We start from the raw sequence: 24,096 nt of genomic DNA on the forward strand, positions 1-24,096 counted from the left end.
GAAGGTATGAGGCGTGAATTGGCTAGGATAGATTGGCGAATGATACTTAAGGGGTTGACTGTGGATGGGCAATGGCAGACATTTAGAGACCGCATGGATGAATTACAACAATTGTACATTCCTGTCTGGCGTAAAAATAAAAAAGGGAAGGTGGCTCAACCGTGGCTATCAAGGGAAATCAGGGATAGTATTAAAGCCAAGGAAGTGGCATACAAATTGGCCAGAAATAGCAGTGAACCTGGGGACTGGGAGAAATTTAGAACTCAGCAGAGGAGAACAAAGGGTTTGATTAGGGCAGGGAAAATGGAGTACGAGAAGAAGCTTGCAGGGAACATTAAGGCGGATTGCAAAAGCTTCCATAGATATGTAAAGAGAAAAAGGTTAGTAAAGTTAAACGTAGGTCTCCTGCAGTCAGAATCTGGGGAACAAAGAAATGGCAGACCAATTGAACAAGTACTTTGGTTCAGTATTCACTAAGGAGGACACAAACAACCTTCCGGATATAAAAGGGGTCAGAGGGTCTAGTAAGGAGGAGGAACTGAGGGAAATCTTTATTATTCGGGAAATTGTGTTGGGGAAATTGATGGGATTGAAGGCCGCTAAATCCCCAGGGCCTGATGGACTGCATCCCAGAGTACTTAAGGAGGTGGCCTTGGAAATAGCGGATGCATTGACAGTCATTTTCCAACATTCCATTGACTCTGGATCAGTTCCTATCGAGTGGAGGGTAGCCAATGTAACCCCACTTTTTAAAAAAGGAGGGAGAAAGATAACAGGGAATTATAGACCGGTCAGCCTGACCTCAGTCGTGGGTAAAATGATGGAATCAATTATTAAGGATGTCATAGCAGCGCATTTGGAAAATGGTGACATGATTGGTCCAAGTCAGCATGGATTTGTGAAAGGGAAATCATGCTTGACAAATCTTCTGGAATTTTTTGAGGATGTTTCCAGTAAAGTGGACAAAGGAGAACCAGTTGATGTGGTATATTTGGACTTTCAGAAGGCTTTCGACAAGGTCCCACACAAGAGATTAATGTGTCAAAGTTAAAGCACATGGGATTGGGGGGTATTGTGCTGACATGGATTGAGAACTGGTTGTCAGACAGGAAGCAAAGAGTAGGAGTAAATGGTACTTTTCAGAATGGCGGGCAGTGACTAGTGGGGTACCGCAAGGTTCTGTGCTGGGGCCCCAGCTGTTTACATTGTACATTAATGATTTAGACGAGGGGATTAAATGTAGTATCTCCAAATTTGCGGATGACACTAAGTTGGGTGGCAGTGTGAGCTGCGAGGAGGATGCTATGAGGCTGCAGAGTGACTTGGATAGGTTAGGTGAGTGGGCAAATGCATGCAGATGAAGTATAATGTGGGTAAATGTGAGGTTATCCACTTTGGTGGTAAAAACAGAGAGACAGACTATTATCTGAATGGTGACAGATTAGGAAAAGGGAAGGTGCAACGAGACCTGGGTGTCATGGTACATCAGTCATTGAAGGTTGGCATGCAGGTACAGCAGGCGGTTAAGAAAGCAAATGGTATGTTGGCCTTCATAGCGAGGGGATTTGAGTACAGGGGCAGGGGGGTGTTGCTACAGTTGTACAGGGCCTTGGTGAGGCCACACCTGGAGTATTGTGTACAGTTTTGGTCTCCTAACTTGAGGAAGGACATTCTTTCTATTGAGGGAGTGCAGCGAAGATTCACCAGACTGATTCCCGGGATGGTGGGACTGACCTATCAAGAAAGACTGGATCAACTGGGCTTGTATTCACTGGAGTTCAGAAGAATGAGAGGGGACCTCATAGAAACGTTTAAAATTCTGACGGGTTTAGACAGGTTAGATGCAGGAAGAATGTTCCCAATGTTGGGGAAGTCCAGAACCAGGGGTCACAGTCTAAGGATAAGGGGTAAGCCATTTAGGACCGAGATGAGGAGAAACTTCTTCACCCAGAGAGTGGTGAACCTGTGGAATTCTCTACCACAGAAAGTTGTTGAGGCCAATTCACTAAATATATTCAAAAGGGAGTTAGATGAAGTCCTTACTACTCGGGGGATCAAGGGGTATGGCGAGAAAGCAGGAAGGGGGTACTGAAGTTTCATGTTCAGCCATGAACTCATTGAATGGCGGTGCAGGCTAGAAGGGCTGAATGGCCTGCTCCTGCACCTATTTTCTATGTTTCTATGTTTCTATGTTTCCCTGCTCCTATACTCAAAGCCCCTAGCTATGAAGACCAACATACCATTTGCCTTCTTCACCGCCTGCTGTACCTGCATGCCAACTTTCAATGACTGATCTGCTGCCATTCAGAAAATATTCTGCCCTCAAAGTGGATAATCTCACATTTATTCACATTATGCTGCATTTGTCCATTCACCTAACCTGTCCAAGTCACCCTGCAGCCTCTTAGCATCCTTCTCACAGTTCACACCGCCACCCAGTTTAGTGTCATCTGCAAACTTGAATATATTACACTCAATTCTTTCATCTAAATCATTAATGTATATTGTAAAGAGCTGGGGTCTCAGCACTGAGCCCTGCGGCACCCACTAGTCACTGCCTGCCATTCTGAAAAGGACCCGTTTATCCCGACTCTCTGCTTCCTGTCTGCCAACCAGTTCTCTATCCACGTCAGTACATTACCCCCAATACCATGTGCTTTAATTTGCACACCAATCTCTTGTGTGGGACCTTGTCAAAAGCCTTTTGAAAGTCCAAATTCACCACATCCACTGGTTCTCCCTTGTCCACTCTGCTAGTTACATCCTCAAAAAACTCCAGAAGATTTGTCAAGCATGTTTTCCCTTTCATAAATCTATGCTGAGTTGGACCGATCCTGTCACTGCTTTCCAAATGCGATGTTATTTCAGCTTTAATAATTGATTCCAACATTTTCCCCACTACTGATGTCAGGCTAACCAGTCTATAATTCCCCGTTTTCTCTCTCCCTCCTTTTTTAAAAAGTGGTGTTACATTCGCTACCCTCCAGTCCATAGGATCTGATCCAGAGTCGATAGACTGTTGGAAAATTATCACCAATGCATCCACTATTTCTAGGGCCAGTTCCCTACGTACTCTGGGATGCAGACGATCAGGCCCCGGGGATTTATCGGCCTTCAATCCCATCAATTTCCCTAGTACAATTTCCCGCCTAATAAGGATATCCTTCAGTTCCTCTTTCTCATTAGACCCTCGGTCCCCTAGTACTTCCGGAAGGTTATTTGTGTCTTCCTTCGTGAAGACAGAACCAAAGTATTTGTTCAATTGGTCTGCCATTTCTTTGTTCTCCATTATAAATTCACTTGAATCTGACTGCAAGGGACCTACGTTCGTCTTCGTTAATCTTTTTCTCTTCACATATCTATAGAAGCTTTTGCAGTCAGTTTTTATGTTCCTGCAAGCTTCTTCTCATGCTTTATTTTCTCCCTGCTAATTAAACCCTTTGTCCTCCTCTGCTAAATTCTAAATTTCTCCCAGTCCTCAGGTTTGCTGCTTTTTCTGGCCAATTTATATGCCTCTTCCTTGGATTTAACACTGTCCTTAATTTCCCTTGTTAGCCACGGTTGAGCCATTTTCCCCGTTTTATTATTACTCCAGACAGGGATGTACAATTGTTGAAGTTCATCCATGTGATCTTTAAATGTCTGCCATTGCCTATGTTTCGTCAACCCTTTAAGTATCATTCGCCAGTCTATTCTAGCCAATTTGCGCCTCATACCATCAAAGTTACATTTCCTTAATTTCAGGACCGTAGTCTCTGAATTAACTGTGTCACTCTCCGTCTTAATAAAGAATTCTACCATATTATTTTCATTCTTCCCCAAGGGGCCTCGCAAAACAAGATTGCTAATTAGTCCTTTCTCATTACTCATCACCCAGTCTAGGATGACCAGCCCTCTAGTTGGTTCCTCGACATATTGGTCCAGAAAACCATCCCTAATACACTCCAGGAAATCCACTTCCACTGTATTGCTACCAGTTTGGTTAGCCCAATCTATATGTAGATTAAAGTCGCCCATGATAACTGCTGTAGCTTTTTTGTCGCATCCCTAATTTCTTGTTTGATGCTGTCCCCATCCTCACTTCTACTGTTTAGTGGTCTGTACACAACTCCCACTAGCGTTTTCTGCCCTTTGGTATTCCGCAGCTCCACCCATACAGATTCCACATCATCCAAGCTAATGTCCTTTCTTATTATTGAGTTAATTTCCTCTTTAACCAGCAGCGCTACCCCTTCTCCTTTTCCTTTCTGTCTATCCTTCCTGAATGTTGAATATCCCTGGATGTTGAGTTCCCAGCCTTGGTCACCCTGGAGCCATGTCTCTGTGATGCTAATTATATCATATTCATTATTTGCTGCCTGTGCAGTTAATTCATCCATCTTATTACAAATACTCCTCGCATTGTGGCACGGAGCCTTCAGGCTTGTCTTTTTAACATACTTTGCCCTTTTAGAATTTTGTTGTAATGTGGCCCTTTTTGCTTTTTGCCTTGGGTTTCTCTGCCCTCCACTTTTACTTTTCTTCTTTCTATCTTTTGCTTCTGCCCCTATTCTACTTCCCTCTGTCTCCCAGCATATGTTCCCATCCCGCTGCCATATTTGTTTAACCCCTCCCCAACAGCACTAGCAAACACACCCTCTAAGACATTGGTTCCAGTCCTGCCCAGGTGCAGACCATCCGGTTTGTATTGATCCCACCTCCCGCAGGACCGGTTCCAATGTCCCAGAAATTTGAATCCCTCCCTTCTGCACCATTCCTCAAGCCACGTATTCATCTGAGCTATCCTGCGATTCATACTCTGACTAGCACGTAGCACTGGTAGCAATCTTGAGATTACTACCTTTGAGGTCCTACTTTTAAATTTAACTCCGAGCTCCCTAAATTCAGTTTGTAGGACCTCATCCCTTTTTTTTTTAACCTATATTGTTGGTACCTATATGCACCACGACAACTGGCTGTTCACCCTCCTTGTAGCACCATGATGTAGAACGCTCGCACAAGATATGGCATTGTCAGTATTGTCCCCATAGTTAAAATGTAATCTTTGAAAGAAGCTCAAAATGGCAGGAAAGCAGGTAGCACAGGTTCGCAGTTGTATCTCACCAGGTCTGTATGGATGGACCACACCCAAAGGTCTTGTGACTTCTCTCTCTCCCTCCCCCTCCCCGGGCTCCAAGCCTTCCGATCGGCACCTCTCTCTCTCCTCCCCACCCCCCTCCCCAGTCTTTACTAATTATAGTCTTTTGACTTCTCTCTCTCCCTCTCCGGGCTCCAAGCCTTCCGATCGCTCTCTCTCGCTCCTCTCCCTCCACCCCCCGCCCTGACATGGCTTGTTTTGTAGCCGAACCCCGAGCCACTGTGTCCGGGCGCGAGGCCGATTCTGCCGGCCAAATCTACGACCCTCAAGCCCTGCTTCAAGACATTCGCGTGTGAGTGAGTAAAAAAATGAGAAAACTTCTGAAATACAACAAATTTACACTTCTACGTTGACAGGTAAAAGAAAGTTGAACTTTATTATTAATTTTGACAGTGTTCTTGACTCCCTCCAAAATCTTCGATTTAAAAACGTCTTTCAGCGCAGATTTGTGAATGTGCGCTGGTTTTCTTAACGCACCAGAAGGTTTTTCGGGAGTGGCCAGATACGCCAACCTAAGAGAAAAAAATGTTGGCCAAACTGTGAACAATTGAAAAAAAACGATGCAGACATGAACAGACTATGACGTAAAAAAAACTGGCTTCGAAAAATCGGAACTAAGTCAGTTATGCTGGCACAGATCGCAGGGGGAACTTGGAAAAAAATAAATACGCCAGAAAAAACGGCATGGGCCAAAAGAAAGGCGCAAATGACCGGGGAAAATTGAGCCCACAAAGAGGAACTGATAGGGTAGATAGAGAAAAACTTTTCCCACTGGTTGGGGAATCTAGAACTAGGTGGCATAGTTTAAAAATTAGAGCTAAGCCTTTCGTGAGTGAAGCTAGGAAATACAGCTACACGCAGAGTGCTGGAAGTTTGGAACTTTCTTCTGCAAACGTCAATTGATGCTGGGTCAAATGTTAATTTTAAATCTGAGATTCATAGATTTTTGTTAACTGAAGATATTAAGGGATATGAGGCAAATGGTCATGGGTCATGGAGCTAGGTCACAGATCAGCCATGATCTCATTGAATGCTGGAACAAGCTTGAGGGGCTGAATGTCCTATTCCTGTTCCTATGTTTTGCTGGTTTTCTAGTTTGGCAAGAATGCACACTAGTCGGAAAAATAAATGTGGCAAGTATGGTGCAGAAATAGCTAAACGTGAAGCAGAAAGGGATCCAAGTGATAGATTTTACATTTAACATGTAAAATAATTGTGGAGTAGTAATAAACAGTCCAAAGTATTATTAATTAATGCTAAATTAATTGATTATAAATTAGACCATGTTATGCTAAAACTGTACAGCGCACCAGACAGACTTCACCTTGAGTACTACATTCAATTTTGGTCACCGTGACGTACGGGTAATAGTCAAACCACGGATGCGGTGCAATAGAGACATGAGGCTGATCCCTAAAGTGAAATGATTGAATTATGAGGAAAAACTGGAGAAACCGGGTCTAGTTATCCTTGACTCAGAGGAATCTTATAGAAGTTGACAAGAATTTAAACGGCACAGCTGGTGTTAATCCAGAGTATGTCTTCAAAGTACGCCAGCATACTCGGACAAGGGGACATTTTCGGGTAGATGTCAGGAAGCAAGTCTTCAAGCTGCTGGAATAGTTCAAGTGTAAACCGTAGGCATTTACTAGATGTGATTGTGGGGGTGCAGGTTTATCATTGTGCTGGATGAAGCTCCCTCCTGTGAGCACAGACCCTGCTCCCTGAGGCTCACAACTCTTTTAGGGAGTACAAAACAAACATTAGATCGAGTGCCCCCCGATCTGGGGGACACTCCAGACACTTATACCTGCCCTCTTTTTTTTTGTTTTCTTTTTGACTTTTTTTTTGTTTTTTTTGTGATTTTTTTTGGGCAATAAAATCATAAAGTTTACAAGTACTCCCTATAAAAGGGGTGGGGGACACTAAAAACCCCGGCAATTAAAACAAATTAAACTTTAAATCATAAAATCAAATAAAAATTTGGTTGCCGGGCGTGATTATGCACTCCAGTCCCTCCGGCGCCCACCTCTCGCGGAAAGCCACGAGCGTACTGGTGGACACCGCGTGCTCCATCTCTAGCGACACCCTGGCCCGGATATAGGCACGGAAGAGAAGCCCCTGAGGCTCACAACTCCACTGACTGACAGCCAGTTGTCAGATCAGATCAGCCATGATCTTACTGAATGGCTGAGCAGGCTGGAGGGCCCACATGGCCGACTCCTGCTCCTATCTCTGATGCAGAAGCCAGCATCTCATGGTTGACCTTTCACCTGCGAACCGGATGTAAACAAGGAGGCGGGCTGCGAAGATGGCGGTCGCGGAGCCTTAGACTTGGACCGGTTTAAACTCTCTCTCTCCCACCTGTCCGGAGAGTGGCGCCGGGCCGGTAAAGGACTCGCTTTAGCCGCTGTCGCTCGCCCGAGTGATGGGGGACACGGAGAAGTTCTGCTATGTTTACAGCTGCGACCTGGACATCAACGTGCAGCTGAAGATGTGAGTGTGGGGCAGGGCCGGGGAGCCGGGAGCGGGAGAGGGGCGGCAGGGAGCGGGGCTGGGGCTGGGGCTGGGGGCTGGTCCCCCGCCCACACTCGCACCGGCCGCTCCAGTTACTGAACCTCTCTCAGCACCACCGGGCCAGACCTGGCGGCTCCATGTGTTATTGCTCGGCATTAACCCAGTCTTCCCATGTTATGTGCCTGAAAGTCTAAGCATTTTAATGAGACTACGGGAATGGGGTGGTCACAGGATAATTGCAGGCGGGGCAGGACACTTGGCCAATTTGATTCATCCACCGAGAGAGATCGTAACGTCCCTATTTAGGCTTCAGTTGCTTAGGATTGTTGCCTCCACTATTTTATCTAGAAGTTTATTCGTTGTAGTTAAAAACACACCTGCTATCAGTCTTACATTTATTTACCTTTTATTAGTTTGACCTTGTTTGTGTCCTAGTTCTAATCCCATATTTTAATTTAAAGTAATAGTTTGGTTTAACACTTTCTACATCCGTAATAATCTTGTATATCTTTATAAGACCATCTCTCAGATGCCTTCTTTCCAGGCTGAAAAGCCCAAGTCTATCGAGTCTTTTCTCATAACTCAGACCCCTGACATTAGAGGTTAACTTCATGGCTCTTCTTTGCATTGCTTCCAGTGCTTGAGTCTCTGTTTCTTGGTGACTAGAACTGGATGCAGTAAAGATGCAGTCTGACTAGATGGAAGTATGTTTCAGGTTTTGCAATTGTAATTTGAAGATAGTAGATTGAAAAACACAATTCCAAGGGTGGTAATCTCTGGATTGCTTCTTGTGCCATTTGCTGGGCAGGCTTTGGAGAGGAGGATGTGAAAATTCAATATGTGGCAACAAGGCTAGTGCAGGGGCCAGTGATTCACGTTCTTGGGGTATTGGATTGAGTTCTGGAATAAGGGAAGGGTGTAAGAAAGAGATGGCTATCACCTGAAACAAATGAGCACCAATGTCCATGACATGATTAGATCCTAGGCATGGTTGCTCTTTGGTACCTTGTCAAATGGCTGTTATTCAGATGTGAACCTTGACAGTGAGTTTTGCCAGGCTATTTTGACTGCAAGGGCAGCATAGTTGATGTTGTCCTCAACCTGTGTCCCACACACGCACTTCCAGCAGATGAATCAGAAGTAGGATGCTTGGACTGATGGCCAATAACTCACTGGATATTCTTGACAATAACTTGCATTTATATTGTGCCTTTTAATATAGAAAACATATCCCAAGGCATTTCATAGAGGCATGAAAGAAAGAAAGACTTTCATTTATATGCCATTTACAACCACCGGATGTCCCTTACAGCATATGAAGTACTATTGACGTGTAGTCACTTGTAATGTAGGAAACGTGGCAGCCAATTTGCGCGTAAGAAAAATGTGAACGTTGAGACAAAGGTGGAGATACTAGGAGGAGTGACCAAAAACTTGGTGGAAGAAGTGAGTTTTAAAGAGGGACTTAAAGGAGGGGGGTGGGGGGGAGGTAGAGAGGTTTATGGAGATAATTCCAGTGTAGGCTGAGGTGTCTGAAAGCACGACTGTTAACAGAGAGAGAGGCCAGAATCAAAGGAAAAGAGAGCTTGGGCAAGAGGAGGTTGCAGAGAAGGCCATGAAGGGACTTAAAACACAAGTTATTTTAAATTTGAGGCATTGGGAAACCAGGAGCCAATGTGAGCCAGTGAGGATTGCTTGAATATGTACTGTGGGACAGCTAGAGTTCTGTTTTTCAAAATGAACAGATTTCAAAATGGACAATTTTGTTTGCTAATAATTTGCATTTATGGCAAATGATCTCAGTTAGTGTAGAGTTGTAGTAATGGGAGTAGTATTGAGTGTGTTAAGATAGTAGTTGTAAAAATCATTTGAGTTGTTGGCACATATGGGAAAAAAGATCTAGATTCAAAACCTTTATCCTTAGTTTAGCAAAATTAGACCACATGGTTCATGAAGCAAACCTATTTTGCAAGACTTTTTAGAACCTTTCCATTCATGTACAATGATCAGATAAATTACTGATTGTGCTTTCTGCATTGATTTTATGATTTTTAAAAGCAAAATGCTTTTACTAATTGCTTTACAAGAGGTCTTATTTAAAATAGAGCAATTGATTTGATAGTAAATTCTGTATTTGCATTTGTTTTTATAGCGTGAGAATGTTGCAGATTCACATTATGTGCTATATGAAAACTTATCAATGCAATATGTAAATGATTGCAGTCATTGTAAGACGTCTATGTGGATAGTAGTGTCTTTGTGGTGCATTTATAAGCCCTTATGTTTTAATCCCATAAAGTGAAGTACAGTATTAGGTTCTGTATGCAATTGAGCAGTTGTATCATAGTTTCTGTATCAATGCATTGTGGCTTATGTATCACATTGATGTAGGATTAGTGTAATTCTATGTAATGTCACTGACTAGAGTGTGATTTGAATTTTGTCAAGTAGTGTGAGATCATCTAGAAGAGACAGCCTCACATCAACTGTAGTTATGCTAATAAAGAGTCAGTTTCAGTAATGTTAGAACTTCACTGACATTCAAATTACAGTGAATGTTTGAATATGTAAAGGTTTACTTTGGCTGGCAACAAGTACCACCTGTAATGCAAGTAGAGATGTTCAACCCCTTACTAACAGTATAAAGGCAGCATTTGCAAATCTACAGTACAACTGGATTGCTCCTAAATGAAAGTAAGATAAGCCTACAATTACATCCTCCAGCTTTAAAATAGCAAACTTTTTTTTTACAGTAGCTGTGCGCTTCAGTTACTGGGGAATTGTTTTTCAAACCAGAGCCCTTATCCTTGGAATCCTCCACTCGTAAAATTATTTTTACTGTTCTTTTTAAATGAACAATCTAGGTTATTATTTCACACTAAATGCGCAATGAGATAGCTTGGTTGTTTGCAAACACGATTCTGAAATGTTACGTTAAATAGAAATGCATCTCATCAAATTATGGGAAGCGTGTTCCTCTCCTCAAGAATGAAATCACAATGATTTAACACTTCATTAACCCACTACTGTTACAATGTTGATTTTGACAGAAATGTGCACTTTTGAACCAAATGATAAACTTATAGGTTTCCAAGGACTAAATTCTGATCAAACCCTTTTTTGTAATAGTATACAGTTTAGATGTTTAGACTTGTGAACTATAAAACGTCATTATTAAAAGGAAAAAACATTTATCTCGGCAGATCAAATTATTACCTACATATTTCGTAATTGTTTGTGCTGGAGTCCGGCATGGATATGATGTGCCGAATAGCCTCCTGTGTTGTAATTTTTCCATGATTCTATGATGTTAAAGATATATTCTCTCACTGCTAGTGTATAGTGACCCATAAAAGCATGAAGTATAGTGATGAAAAATGTATTAACTACACATTATTCTTGAAAATCTCCGTAGCTTGTCACATACAGGGCATCCTAAATTTTAATTTTCAGAAATTCTATGGGGAATTTGAAAACTAATTTCCCACACTTAAGTGCTTTCTCATCAGCAAAACTAAATAAGAGGTTGGTTTATTGACCTGTTTACTATTGCACAACTGTAAGGCAAATCCATGATGTGACATTATTTATAATGCTGCTTTTAACTGCTCAGCTGTAAGTTGTGGCTGACATTTTTAAGTTGCGCCGATGCAAGTGTCACAGCCTGTCTATCAATAATAGTCATCTTGCTGCAGCAGTGGAACTCCACTTTGTGAGATTCAAAAATGTTACCATTTTCTATTGGTCAGTAACCATTAGCAATGTGAAACTGATGAAGGACTAATTGGAGTTAACCCAACAGGAAGATGTGATGCAGTTTTTTTTCAATTTGAAAGCTTGAGTCTGTGGGAAACTTCTAAATGCGCAAATGTTGACAGCCTATATAGTCAGTTGTAATCGCTTTTCATGGCGGGGGGGAGGAAAAATGAGAATGTGTAAATTCATTGTGTATTGCTAAAAGCTTTTTAAATTTACCATGTTTGAGTAGTGAAGATTTTATTATTTTACATTAATAGTAGTCATCAAAATACCTAAATTCTTTTGTTTAAAATAATGAACTGTACATTATTTTCTGCTTCACTAATCTTTGTATGTGGATGCAGCATGATATACACACCCCAGATATTTTCTCTTGTGTTCCTCTATGTATGCAGCGGAAGTTTGGAAGGAAAACGGGAGCAACAAAGCTACAAAGCTCTTCTAGAGGATCCGTTGCTCAAATTTTCGGGCTTGTATCAGGAAACCTGTTCAGATCTCTATGTGACAGGCCAAGTCTTTGCAGAAGGAAAGCCTTTGGCTCTTCCTGTTAGAACTTCTTACAAAGCTTTCAGCACAAGATGGAAGTAAGTATGGCTTGTTGCTGAGATTTATGTTTTGAGATGGGTTTTATTTCAGAAGGGATTTGAATATCTTGTCAAAGTACAAGACCTTAAATCTGTGCATAAAACATTTCACACAAAATATTTTAAAACTTTTTTAACTTTAGGAATTAGAATTTTTAACCCAAAATTCTGATGTTTACCTCACGTATTAAAAGTTTACTTTTAAAATGTAGAGCTGGGTTGCAGTATTCTCAGTGGGGCAGATAGCTTAGCAAGTATGAAGTATTTTAATCTTTTCAAACAAGTTTGCACTGTAAATATGGATTCAGAATTTAAAAAAAGTTAAACTACTACTACTTTAAGACATAACAGTATCTGGGTGGAGGAAAGTTCTTTCAATTGGAAAACCTTCAATAGGAAAACTTATTGAATGTGACTCCAGAAATCCATTTTTAAAACAATAATTTGGATATTCCAAATTTTAATCAAAGGGATCAGTAGTCTGTTCCCATTTCCTGGACTCTAGATTGGAAACAAAATCTATTCAGTAAATAATAGGCTGGCAATTGAAATACCATCAAACATGTCAGTTTTGAAATAGAGATCCAATATCTAACAGATTATTTCATAGCATTGAATGTGTTTGGCTAGGTGGAAATGAAGAAGAGCAGCAAATGAATTTCACTTTGATGACAGCATAATAACATCAGCAGTTCAAGAAAGCGGCTCGCCACCACCTTCTCGAGGGCAACTAGAGATGGGAAATAAATGCTAGCCTTTCCAGTGATGCCCATATCCCAAGAATGAATTAAAAAAAAAAAATCTACATGGATATTACACCTTTCTGTCAAAATAAATTTAGTTTATGCTGGTATATACTGTAATATGCTTTGTATATATCCTAGTGTTTTGTAATTATATAGTTTATAGATACCAATGTGCAGCCCAATTAGGAGCTGGAAAAGAACCTGACGCGTACTCAAATTTTAAATTGCCATTCTGCACTGGGGATTGACCTCTGGATATAGGAAGGTTGGGGAGGTGGGTTGCCTAATTAATATTATAATGAGGCTGGGAGCAACGTTCCCTCCAGTGAAAACTACACAGCGCCTGTCTGAAACTCCGCCCTTCTGGCTCGGAAAACCCGACCCTGTCAATATCCGGGCTAAACTTTCCGCTTTTTTCAGAAACAACCTTCCAGCAGGAAAGGGGTACTGAGGGAATGATCAGCCATGATCTTATTGAATGGTAGTGCAGGCGCGAAGGGCCGAATGGCCTACTCCTGCACCTATTTTCTATGTTTCTATGTACAGCACACAACAATCCTACACTGTAGTACTTATTATTACCACTTAAACCAACACAAATATTCCTACACTTGTACTTATGCCCCATTTCAGTGTAAAAACACCATCTTATAATCCTTGGTTCTCAAAGAAATCTCAATTTCAATATTAACTAATCTGAGTGACACATATACCAGAAGAGTTTGCCCTTTTAAGTGTCTAATAGCCTTGTTCGTACCCATTGATAACGTCCGGTTAATGAAGCTTTAGAATCCAGAGGTACAGATAGCACTTTCACTCCCCTAAATTCTTTGTGGGAATGGCTCCATTTAAAAAAAAAATTCAGATAAGGAGTGACATTTATATGGCCTAATCTATTTGAAACTTAATGGCATATGCCTCTCAATTCTTGTAAAAATGGTTTTGTTTCACATGGTTTTAATTAGCATTAGCTTTTTTCAGATTTTCAGTGACTGACTCCATTTTGAGGGCACTTTTAAGGTGATTTTCTTTTTTTCTAAGGTGCTAGATATCTTCCTGAATGGTCAAACATTACTAAGTAATTGACCATTATTTGGTATGAGTGTAAAACAGCTGCCAATCCAAAATTTAAACCTCCTATTGTTTATGGATGACCAGGGCGCTAACCACTTATAGACAAGCTTCTGCTGAAAATGCATTTTAAGATGGTTTGCCATTATGGGGTCAAGTTTCGGCCTGAGTTGCTCCTATTTTTTTGGAGCAACTGGTTTAGAATGGAGTATCTTAGAAATTGCAATCCTCGGCATTTAGTTTGCTCCAGTTCTAGTCAGTTAGAACATTTTCATTTTGGAACAGATTTTCTTTTTCAAAAGGGGGCGTGTCCAGCCACTTACGCCTGTTTTGAAAGTTTAGGCAGTGAAAACTTACTCCAAACTAACTTAGAATGGAGTAAGTGAAGATTTTTGTACGCTCAGAAAAACCTTGCCTATACTTTAGAAATCAGGTGTAGGTTACAATTCAGGCATAGGGGAGGGGGGGGGGGGAAGGGAAGTAATTAAATTCTACAAGCATTCAACAGTCTCACTTATACAACCTGAATAAAAAAAATTATAAACAAAGCAAATACAAAATATTGTATATTCCTACCTGTGTGAAGCAGCAGCAGCCTTCGAGCTGCAGTGCTTCAGGCAGGCCTTCCATGTCGGAGACAAGGGCAGCATCAGTGACTCGACGGCAACCCAACAATGGCAGCAAGCAGCCTTCGAGCTGCGGTGCTTCAGGCAGGCCTTCCTTCTATGTAGGAGACAGGGCGGCGTCAGTGGCTCGACGGCAGCCGAAGAAACAGCAAGCAGCCTTCGAGCTGCGAGGGAGGCTGAGGGCATTCAGCCACGGGATAGGGGCGGCGTCAGTGGCTCGATGACAGCCGAAGAAACAGCAAGCAGCCTTCGAGCAGCGAGGGAGGCTGAGGCCATTCGGCCAGGGGGCAGGGTAGGCGTGCAAAGCACTTGGGAGGGAGATGCAGCCAGCTCGCCAGTTTGAAACTTAAATTTGTAATCGCAGTATGGGTGCTGCATTGACAACACCACGGATTATGCAATGGTTCGCCAGCAATTCACTGCCTAGGAGAGAATTGATTAGAGCTCACCGCACCAGGAACATCATAGCCCGTAGGCTGATGGGCAAGAGACCTTACCCACGTCGGCAATATCGAGCCAGGCGCTCGTACCTGGACATGAGCAAGGCTGATTGTGTCAAAAGGCTGCGTTCCCTCAGAGAAGTTGTCGTTGAAATCTGTGATATGCTGAGAGCAGATTTTCAGCCCAGAAGCAGAACACCAACTGCCTTGTCTGTTGAAGTGAAGGTAACAGCGACACTTGCCTTCTATGCCTCGGGATCGTTTCAGGCTACAACTGGAGATGTGTGTGCCATCTCTCAACGTGCAATACATGCCTGCGTTTTCCAGGTCACGGCTGCACTGTATGCGCGGAGGAATGGCTTCATCAATTTCCCAATGACCGCACAAGTGATCCATGAGGGCTGTGGGCCTCTTCAGGATTGCTGGCTTCCCAAAGGTACAGGGCTGCATTGATTGTACCCACATCGCCTTGCAAGCACCTGTGAAGGATTTCGAGCAGTGCAGGAATAGAAAAGATTTCCACTCCATCATGATGTGCAGCTCGTGTGTGACGACAAGCAGCGCATCATGTCAGTCAATGTGAGATACCCTTGTAGCACTGATGATGTGTTCATCCTACGTGACAGCGTTCTATCTGACATGTTTGAGAAGCAGCCAGAAGGGCAGAGCTGGCTACTGGGAGACAAGGGTACAGCCTGGCCACTTGGCTCATGACGCCCCTATGTGTGACACGGACGGAGGCTGACCGTCAATACAACATGGCACACATTGCGACGCGCAGCATCATTGAGAGAACCATTGGCATACTGAAACAGCGTTTCCGATGCCTGGACCATTCCGGTGGCCACTTGCAATACTCTCGTCAGATTGTCGGTCACTTCACTGTTGTGTGCTGCATGCTCCATAACTTAGCCATCATGGAGGCAGCAGGAGCTGATAGTGGAACCAGAAGACCCACATGAGGGGCCAGTGCCTGAAGATAGTAACTTGGAAGAGCAGGATGAGGATGATGACGACGATCAGGAAAGCATGCAAGTGCCTGATGCCGGAGCACGAGGTCGGAGGAGGGCCGTCCATTGTGCTCCTTTTAACAATTGCTCGAGCCCTGCGCCAGCAGCTCATCCGTGAACGCTTCAATTACTGATGCCTGATGGCTCTGCGACAACTGTTGCGCATGGACATGTTTATTCTTTGGCGTTGTTCCTTCGTTGTGTTGTGCTAATGGAACATGATTCAGTTTTAAAGAAAAAATATTTTATTGAAAAGTTAATGTCACTAATAAAATATTTATCAAACTTTACTTTTTAATATGACTTGAAGATCACTTAAAAACTTTAAGATCACACAAACTTGTAAAGTTACAAAACAATTTCAATGTGAAAAATCTTACACTCTTAAGATCACTTTTTAGGTGCAAAATTAAATAAGATACAAAATGAGAGCATTTACACTAAGATCACTTAAAAACCCTAAGACCACTTAAGTTGTAAAGTTACAAAACTTAAACAATTTCAATTTGAAAAATGCTACTACGGCTACATCAAGCACAAGAACAAAAGCAGCAAAGAAAGGCTGCAACCATCTCTCATCCACATCTCAGTGAATGTTCACTTCTTCATGGGGGTGTCATTTGATTAGCGGGGCTGTGTGCTCTTATTGCAGCAGCTACCTCCATGAGGGCCTGTGCCATTGCTTGCATGTCCTCCCTGACGGCCTGTGCCGTCGATTGCACTCCCTCGGACATTCCCTCCCGTGTCATTACTGCTATTTCTCCCGTCAGGACCGTCGCCTCTTCACCTACTGCACTGGCGCTACCGATGAGTGATCGGGTAAGCTCATTGGTCTCCATACCCAATGCCACAATCTGAGCCGCATTTGTTGCATGCTGCATCTCAGGAGAGCGTGTCTCCAATCTCCTTCTCCTCTACCTGGGTCTGCCTCATGGCACCACTACACTGGGAGGCGCGGTGTTCCAAAAGGCACCACTACACGGAGGCGCGAGCTGGGACGGTGGGGCGCTCGGTGTTCCAGACGGCAGTACTTGAGTGCGAGCCGTGGGCTGGGATGGTGGGCGAATGGGTGTAAACTGCTCCATGATATCACCAGCACCACTGGGACCCGCAACATCGGAATCAAAACCATGGAAGGTGGAACCAGAACCTACGCGAGTGGGAGGTGCAGGCTCGGACAGTGGTGCACTGGCTGTAAACTGCTGCATTACACCAGCAGCACCACCGGGACCCGCAACATCGGAATCAAAACCATGGAAGGTCGAGCCAGAACCTATGCAAGGGGTTGAAACTCTGATGCCCCTTAATGGGGGCTCATAAACATTAATTTGGAAGCTCTCCCCTGTAGACATTTCAGTCATCGTCGCCAGCATCCAGTCTGGATTGTCTGCATCTGGTTGTACTGGTTCTTGTTCTGGATATTCAGGATCCTCAGGGTTGGCATCATCATCATGTTCTGCAAAATATATCAGAACAGCAAGGGAGGGGGCAGGATGGGTGGCATGAGTGCTCTCACACATAGTAGGCCAGGCAGCAGGTTGATTTGAAGGGCCACGATGCATTTTCAGGACTTGCCCTCTTCCTCGCGTGCGGGCCCAGCTTGTGCTGTACTGATTGCTTTTCTCCATGTACGACTCATCATGGCAGCTACCCTCTGTTCCAAGGGTGTCAATGGATGCAGATTGGGCGTGCCTCCTCCTGTTCGAGTTGCTTCCCTTTTGTTGTGGGCCAATTTCTTCTGCAAAGAGTAAAATATAACTTTTTACAGAGTGCGTCTTTCTGCAGGGTGGGACATACAGATAGTCACATTACAATTACGATTACATTAAAAAATGAAAATATTACTTACACTCACTACTTGACCAAGGTCGTGCCATTTCTTTTTACACTGGCTTCCAGATCTCATGGTATGCACCACTGCGCAGTAATCTTCTGCAACTTGGTTCCAGCGTTTCTTCATTTCTTTAGGTGGCACTTTTATGCGACCTCTGTTGCTGGTATCTAGCTCCTGCTATCTCTGCTCAATTACTTTTACTAATATCTCCACTTCTTCATGCAAGAAATTCTTTGTTCTTGGTGGACGTTGTTCCATTGCTGTATTGAATTGACACTCTGATTTTTCAAAACACACAGTCCTTATTTTGCATGCACCTATGCAGCACTTGTTCTGGAAGTTTAGCAGCAAAAAGCAGCACTCCCTGATTTCAGCAGGTGATTTCTTCAACAGTGCTGCTAAAAGCACTCCTTCAGACACCAAAAAATCACAAATTCAATCCCAAGCCTTTCCAGAGGTCCACGAGACAAATCAGCACTTTTCTTCAAGTTCCTTTTTAAAAAAAAATAGCCGAGTGCCAATGTTTATGGCCTACTGCGCGTGCACGCATGCTCCAACGCGCATGCGCAGGGCTGCCGGCACAATGTTCTCCCATTTAACTTAGTCCCGCCCCCTGCACTTGCAGAATCGGCGCGACTCTGTGGCTCCGCCCCCCACTGATGTCTGCGCGCCGAGCTCCGAGGGACCTGCAAGGAGCCCGAGAATTGCAAGGTACATTTTTGTTGCGCTTTTAGGTGTGAAAAACGGGTGTCCATGTCGGGGCTGCGCCGTTGTAGGCGCGGCCCGAAACTTGACCCCTAGATGTGGGGAAAAATGGACATAGAATCCTGAACGGTGACAGTAAGAAAAAAGTTGACTGGTTAATATAAGAACATAAGTAGAAGCAGGAGTAGGCCATTTGGCCCGACGAGCCTGCTCTACCATTCAATAAGATCATGGCTGATGATCTACCTCAACTCTAGTGAACCTTTGTTACACTCCCTCTAAGGCAAGTATATCTTTCCTTAGTTAGGTAAGGTACTGTACTCCAGATGTGGTCCGGTCAAGGGTTACTGATCAGATATGCTAAATACTATATAAATAAGCTTTTCCTCTGTTCAATCGCATGGGAATGGATTTAGAAAGGAGTGAAAATACCATGATATACTAACTTTATTGCATAACTTATATATTTTGGAGAACATGGACTGATTGTTTTGACTTTTCAGCATGATCACTGTAACTTGCCACTTAAACCCTTTCTCCCTTACCTCCCATTCTAACTAAGCTCCAACCAAGCTCAGTACAGTCTTCAAGAAAGAATATCTCCTGTTGCTCTGGGGCACTTGCTACGCTCTGTTCTGAGCATTGACTTTAGCAACTTCATTTTTCTTTACTCTTTGTGTTCCTCTCTGCCTCCCACTCCTGCCATTTCCCTACCAGTTTCTCCTTTTGCTTTTGCGTTTTTCACAGCCTGACTGAGTTAACCTCTGTACCATTCAGCACTTTGAGTTTTTCATAAATCTAGTCCCAGACTGTTGAACCCATTTACAGCTCCTATTTATACAAATACTTGCCATATTTGGTAAGTTTCTTTTTGTTCTTCTCTCGCTTTTTTGTTTTGGTCAACCTTGCAGCAAAGGCCCTACAAGGAAGCTCGCCCATCACCTCTTTCTAGTTCTGAGGAAGGGTAAGGGCTCCAGATGCTGATGGACATGCTGAGTATTTCCAGCATTTTCCATCTTTATTTCAGAGTTTCAGCAGTTGCTGTTTTTCTCTATTATATTGAAGTTTTCTGGGGTTTTTTATATGGTATTAATGCCTATTAAATCTTGTGTCTATGATCTTCTGCCTCACTTATACAGAAAATGTACTGATTACTTCACACCAACAGAGTTCCCAAGAAAGTAATCTGCAGTTCATTGGTGTGACATTCTTTGGTCATTATAAATTGATATTTAAAAAAAAAATCATGACTGCTGTCGGTCAAAGCATTTTATCGTTCAACATTTTATGTTCACCTGCAAAAAAAAAAGTGACAAAAGAACAAACTTCCACAAACAAAAATTGAAAAGACAGTTGTGCTGGCAGTTCAAGGCTGTTATCCCATTTGCTGACTCTTATTTCCTTCTTTTATGCTTTAATCTTTTTTTTCACTTTATATAATATCTTTTTTTTTAAATAACTAAATACCGTACTGGATACCGAGTAGTTCTGAGACTAGGATAAAATCAAAAGGACTGAAAGTTCATTGTCTAAATTTACCAGTACTATTCATGCAGTTTAGGATCTTTGGGTAAAATAACAATATCCCTGTTGTTTTATAGCTGGAATGAATGGTTAAAATTGCCTGTGAAATATCCAGATTTACCACGGAATGCTCAAGTTGCTCTCACAATCTGGGATGTTTATGGACCTGGAAAAGCTGTCCCTATTGGAGGAACTACTGTTACCCTTTTTGGAAAGTATGGGTAAGATGATTCCTCCACTAGCTGTGACTTGGTTAAAAAATGGTCTGAAATTTACTGCAGTGGATATGTGGAGAAAGTAACTGACCATTTCTTGTGCATTGTTTTTGTGAATGCCACATAAGCTGTATTTTGCCCCAGAGCGATTCATAATTTTAAGTACAAAATATACTAAACCTCTTTATCCCTTCCTCCTAAATAATACTGTAAACTTTAAATGATACACTAGATGGATAAAATTATTTCAATGTTCAGAAATCTGCATGGAGCACATTTTTCCTTGTGTACTAATGGAATATTTTTATAACTGTTTTAATACCTAGCTTTACAAAAGGTTGCAAACAAAATACATTTGTGAACTTCTGTTCCAAGTTCTAAACTGGAGTGAGATGTGTATGGATTATAGAATGTTTTAGATATGTAACATGTTGAATAGACTAAAAAATGTCAATTGTAGCCTTAATTGTGGTTCAGAAATGTAGCAATCAAATGTCTAGAGTTAGTACAGGTATTAATGGTAGTCATCAGAATTCCAAGCAGATGCATTTTGAAGTTGGCAGCGGTGGAGTTAATTGTATATTAACCACTTAAAAAAAAAAGTGGGATATTTCATTGGCTATAAGGAGTCTTATTTGCGGGAGATCTTTCAAAATGCATATTTCAGTATGAGCCCATTTGTTACACGTGGTGAGCAGTTTTGTGAAGGAACACTAATCTGTAAAAAGACATGACTCGATATCATGAGTTGTCATGTGAGTGACCATCACTGCTTGACACTAAGCTTTTCTCTCTAACCTGTAGTACAGCTTCTTTGCTGCTGTGTATAGTTCAGACTCTACTGTATTTTAACACTACTGATCTGGACCAAATACAGTTCAGACTAGCAATTTACTGTTCTCATAATGCTCTACTCTGAACTCCTATACGGCAAGCGAGCTCCAGGTGGGCAGAGGAAATGCTTCAAGGACACCCTCAAAGCATCCTTGATAAAGTGTAACATCCCCACTGGCACCTGGGAATCCCTCGCCCAAGACCGCCCAAAGTGGAGGAAGAGCATCCGGGAGGGCGCTGAGCACTTCTAGTCTCTTCGCCGAGAGCATGCAGACAGCAGAAGGAGCGTGCGGTAAACCAGGCTCCCCACCCACCTTTTCCTTCAACCACTGCCCCATCTGTTAGAGACTGTAATTCCTGCATTGGACTGTACAGCCACCTGAGAACTCGCTTTTAGAGTGGAAGCAAGTTTTCCTCAATTTCGAGGGACTGCCTATGATGATGAAACGATAATGTACTCATTAGTTTGGCAGTCACTTTGCAGTTTCAACATATGAAACATTCACTAAAATGCTATGGATGCTTCAAATCTATGCCCCCTGATTGTTGACCCCTCTGCTAGGGGAAACAGGTCCTTCCTATCCACTCTTTTCTAGGCCCCTCATAATTTTATACACCATTACTGAGTTGCTCAGTTTTCTTTTTGAATATATTTTGATATTGAATTCCATCATCATGTATTCTCTGTAACTAACCCGCTTTTAGTTGCTTTTTGGTTGCTTATGTTGACTAGTTACTATTTTTTTGTATGTGTTTTGTTAAGTACTAACATAACTGGCTACCTAATTGGCTCTTTCAGGATTTAGTTGATTTTCTCGTGACTATTGAAATAACAGAGAGCCATTGATAATTAGACATTCCTGCGTTGATTTATGCGCAATGGATGACCAGCTAATTCAATTTATTTTTAAGTAATATACTTCCTCTTGTGCTCTTAATTTTCAGCATGTTTCGACAGGGCATGCATGACTTGAAAGTTTGGCCAAATGTGGAAGCAGATGGGTCTGAGCCTACTAAAACAGCAGGCAGGACTAGTAGCAATGTATCTGAAGATCCGATGAGCCGTCTAGCAAAGGTAGGATTTGTGCACTCCTGAAAAGGGATGACATGTTGCATTTATAAATTTAAAAAAAAATCTAGAATATTTAATTCTTATCTATCCAAGATGCTGAAAGGCTTTTTATTTTATATTATGTTTTCTCCTGTGTTCTTGAGAATTTAGCAGAAATGTATTCTATGGGGTAAAAGCAATTCTGTATTTCTAAATATATGTTGCATATTGCAAACATTTTATAACACGTTTGGTTATTTGAAAATACTTTTTCTTGTATGGTTTTTAAAAGGAGGATATTTATCAACTTGAGATTTTTTTTAAATAATTGAAATAAGCAAAAGCTGTGCCTAAATCAGACAAGCTTGCAGTTGATATTGGGCCTTAGTGAACATCAAAAAAAAATGTGGATAAGGTGGTGTTCCTGGAGAAAGATAGTGAATGTTAGTCAAATTTGCGAGTTTACAGATACAGGAATAGATTGAATATAGTGAAAAGCAAGAATAGGAGAAAGCATGATGCACTTCAACATGAAAAGTAAGTTGAAAGTAGCACAAAGCAGATGAAGAAAGGGAGTGGCATTGAGGATATTTTAGTGGCTTGCATTTTATCAAGAAAAAAAAAAGCATTCAGAGCAGAATGCAGAGCATGGAGGGTGGTGAGATTTGGAAAATGTAATTTAACTGCAATTTGTTTAGTAAGATGAGTAATGGTGTTTAGACTTTCATGTTCGTCTCTGATTAGGTGGCAACTTTATGCTTATTGCATACTAAATTTGGAGATGAAAATGGGGCGCAATTAGTTTGGGACCACGGCTTGTGATTCCATACAACTAAGATATCCTAGCATGTACTTAGTACACGCTGACCTGAAGTTCTATTTACTGATTAGTTATGTTGCTGGAAACAATGGATCCTGCTTTTGGGGATAAGAGTTTCGCAATGAGATTTTTCTCAAGAAGCCCAAGACCAATTATTAAATTGAAGGCATTTAGCTCTGGAATTCATGGCTAGTAATTAAAGCCTCCTACCCAATCCTCAAACTCCATTGCTCCATAGCCTCAATCCAGACTATCTCTGACTCTCGCCTTTGTGAATGCTCCTATTGCTGGTGGTATAGCCTAACTCTGCTCTCTCTCATTTCCTTCCTAAACTTTTCCACCATCACTTCTCTTTCCACTTTTAAATCCCATTTTGACCCATCTTTTTGTCACCTCTCATCTTGGCTAGGCAGTTGTTCCTTTTATTCTTTTCATCTTTTTTTCCCTACTTTTTGGGATGTTTGGTACATTTAAAGGCACAATATACTGTGGTCTGTTCTGCATCCATTTTAAAACCACAGAAGAAAATACCTTAAAAATTGTAACCTAAATTTTCAAAATGGACAAGAGAACTGATAAAGCTATTTGCCACAGTTTTTCCCATTCGCTTAATCTATTAATATCTCATTGTCATTTTATGCTTTCATCTACACTGCTCACAATGCCGCTTATCTTTGTGTCATCAGAAGACTTGGATATGTGCCTCTCTATCTCGTCATCTAAGCTGTTAATAAATACGGTGATTAGTTGAGGCTCCAACACTGATCCTTGCAGCACACCACTCGTCACATCCTGCCAATTAGAGTACATGCCCATTATTCCTACTCTCTGTCGCCTGCCGCTCAGCCAATTTCTTAGTTGGGTCAATAATTTCCCATTGAATATATTTAAGGTGGAGATACAGATTTTTGAAAGATAAGGGAGTCAAGGATTATGGGAACAGGGCAGGAAAGTGGAGTTGAGGTCAAGATTCGATCAGCCAGGATCTTATTGAATGGCGGAGCAGGCTTGAGGGGCCAGATGGCTTACTCCTGCTCCAACTTCTTATGTTCTTCAATTCCATGAACTTTAACATTAGCTCAATAGTTTCTTATGAGGAATTTTATCAAATACCTCCTGGAAGTCCATATAAATATATCCCCTGGCCACTACTTTTGTAACCTCTTCAAAAAATTCAGTCAGGTTCGTCAGACATGGCCTACCCAATACAAATCCATGCTGGC

At 42.0% G+C, this 24,096-nt stretch overlaps 1 protein-coding gene across 2 annotated transcripts in view; it reads left to right on the forward strand.

Moving 5' to 3' along the window:
• The first annotated feature begins 7,437 nt into the window (after positions 1-7,437).
• pik3c3 (phosphatidylinositol 3-kinase, catalytic subunit type 3) overlaps positions 7,438-24,096 on the forward strand; it is a 155,846-nt gene continuing 139,187 nt past the window's right edge. The window contains exons 1-4 of one of the 2 annotated variants that reach the window (XM_070868410.1): positions 7,438-7,633; positions 11,809-11,997; positions 20,031-20,174; positions 21,948-22,077. In XM_070868410.1, the coding sequence (XP_070724511.1) occupies positions 7,566-7,633; positions 11,809-11,997; positions 20,031-20,174; positions 21,948-22,077 (531 nt within the window). In that variant the 5' untranslated portion in view covers positions 7,438-7,565. The remainder of the gene's footprint in view (positions 7,634-11,808; positions 11,998-20,030; positions 20,175-21,947; positions 22,078-24,096) is intronic. The other variant, XM_070868411.1, reaches the window with a different exon arrangement.

The sequence above is a fragment of the Pristiophorus japonicus genome, chromosome 2 (assembly GCF_044704955.1).
Source record: "Pristiophorus japonicus isolate sPriJap1 chromosome 2, sPriJap1.hap1, whole genome shotgun sequence".
NCBI lineage: Eukaryota > Metazoa > Chordata > Chondrichthyes > Pristiophoridae > Pristiophorus > Pristiophorus japonicus.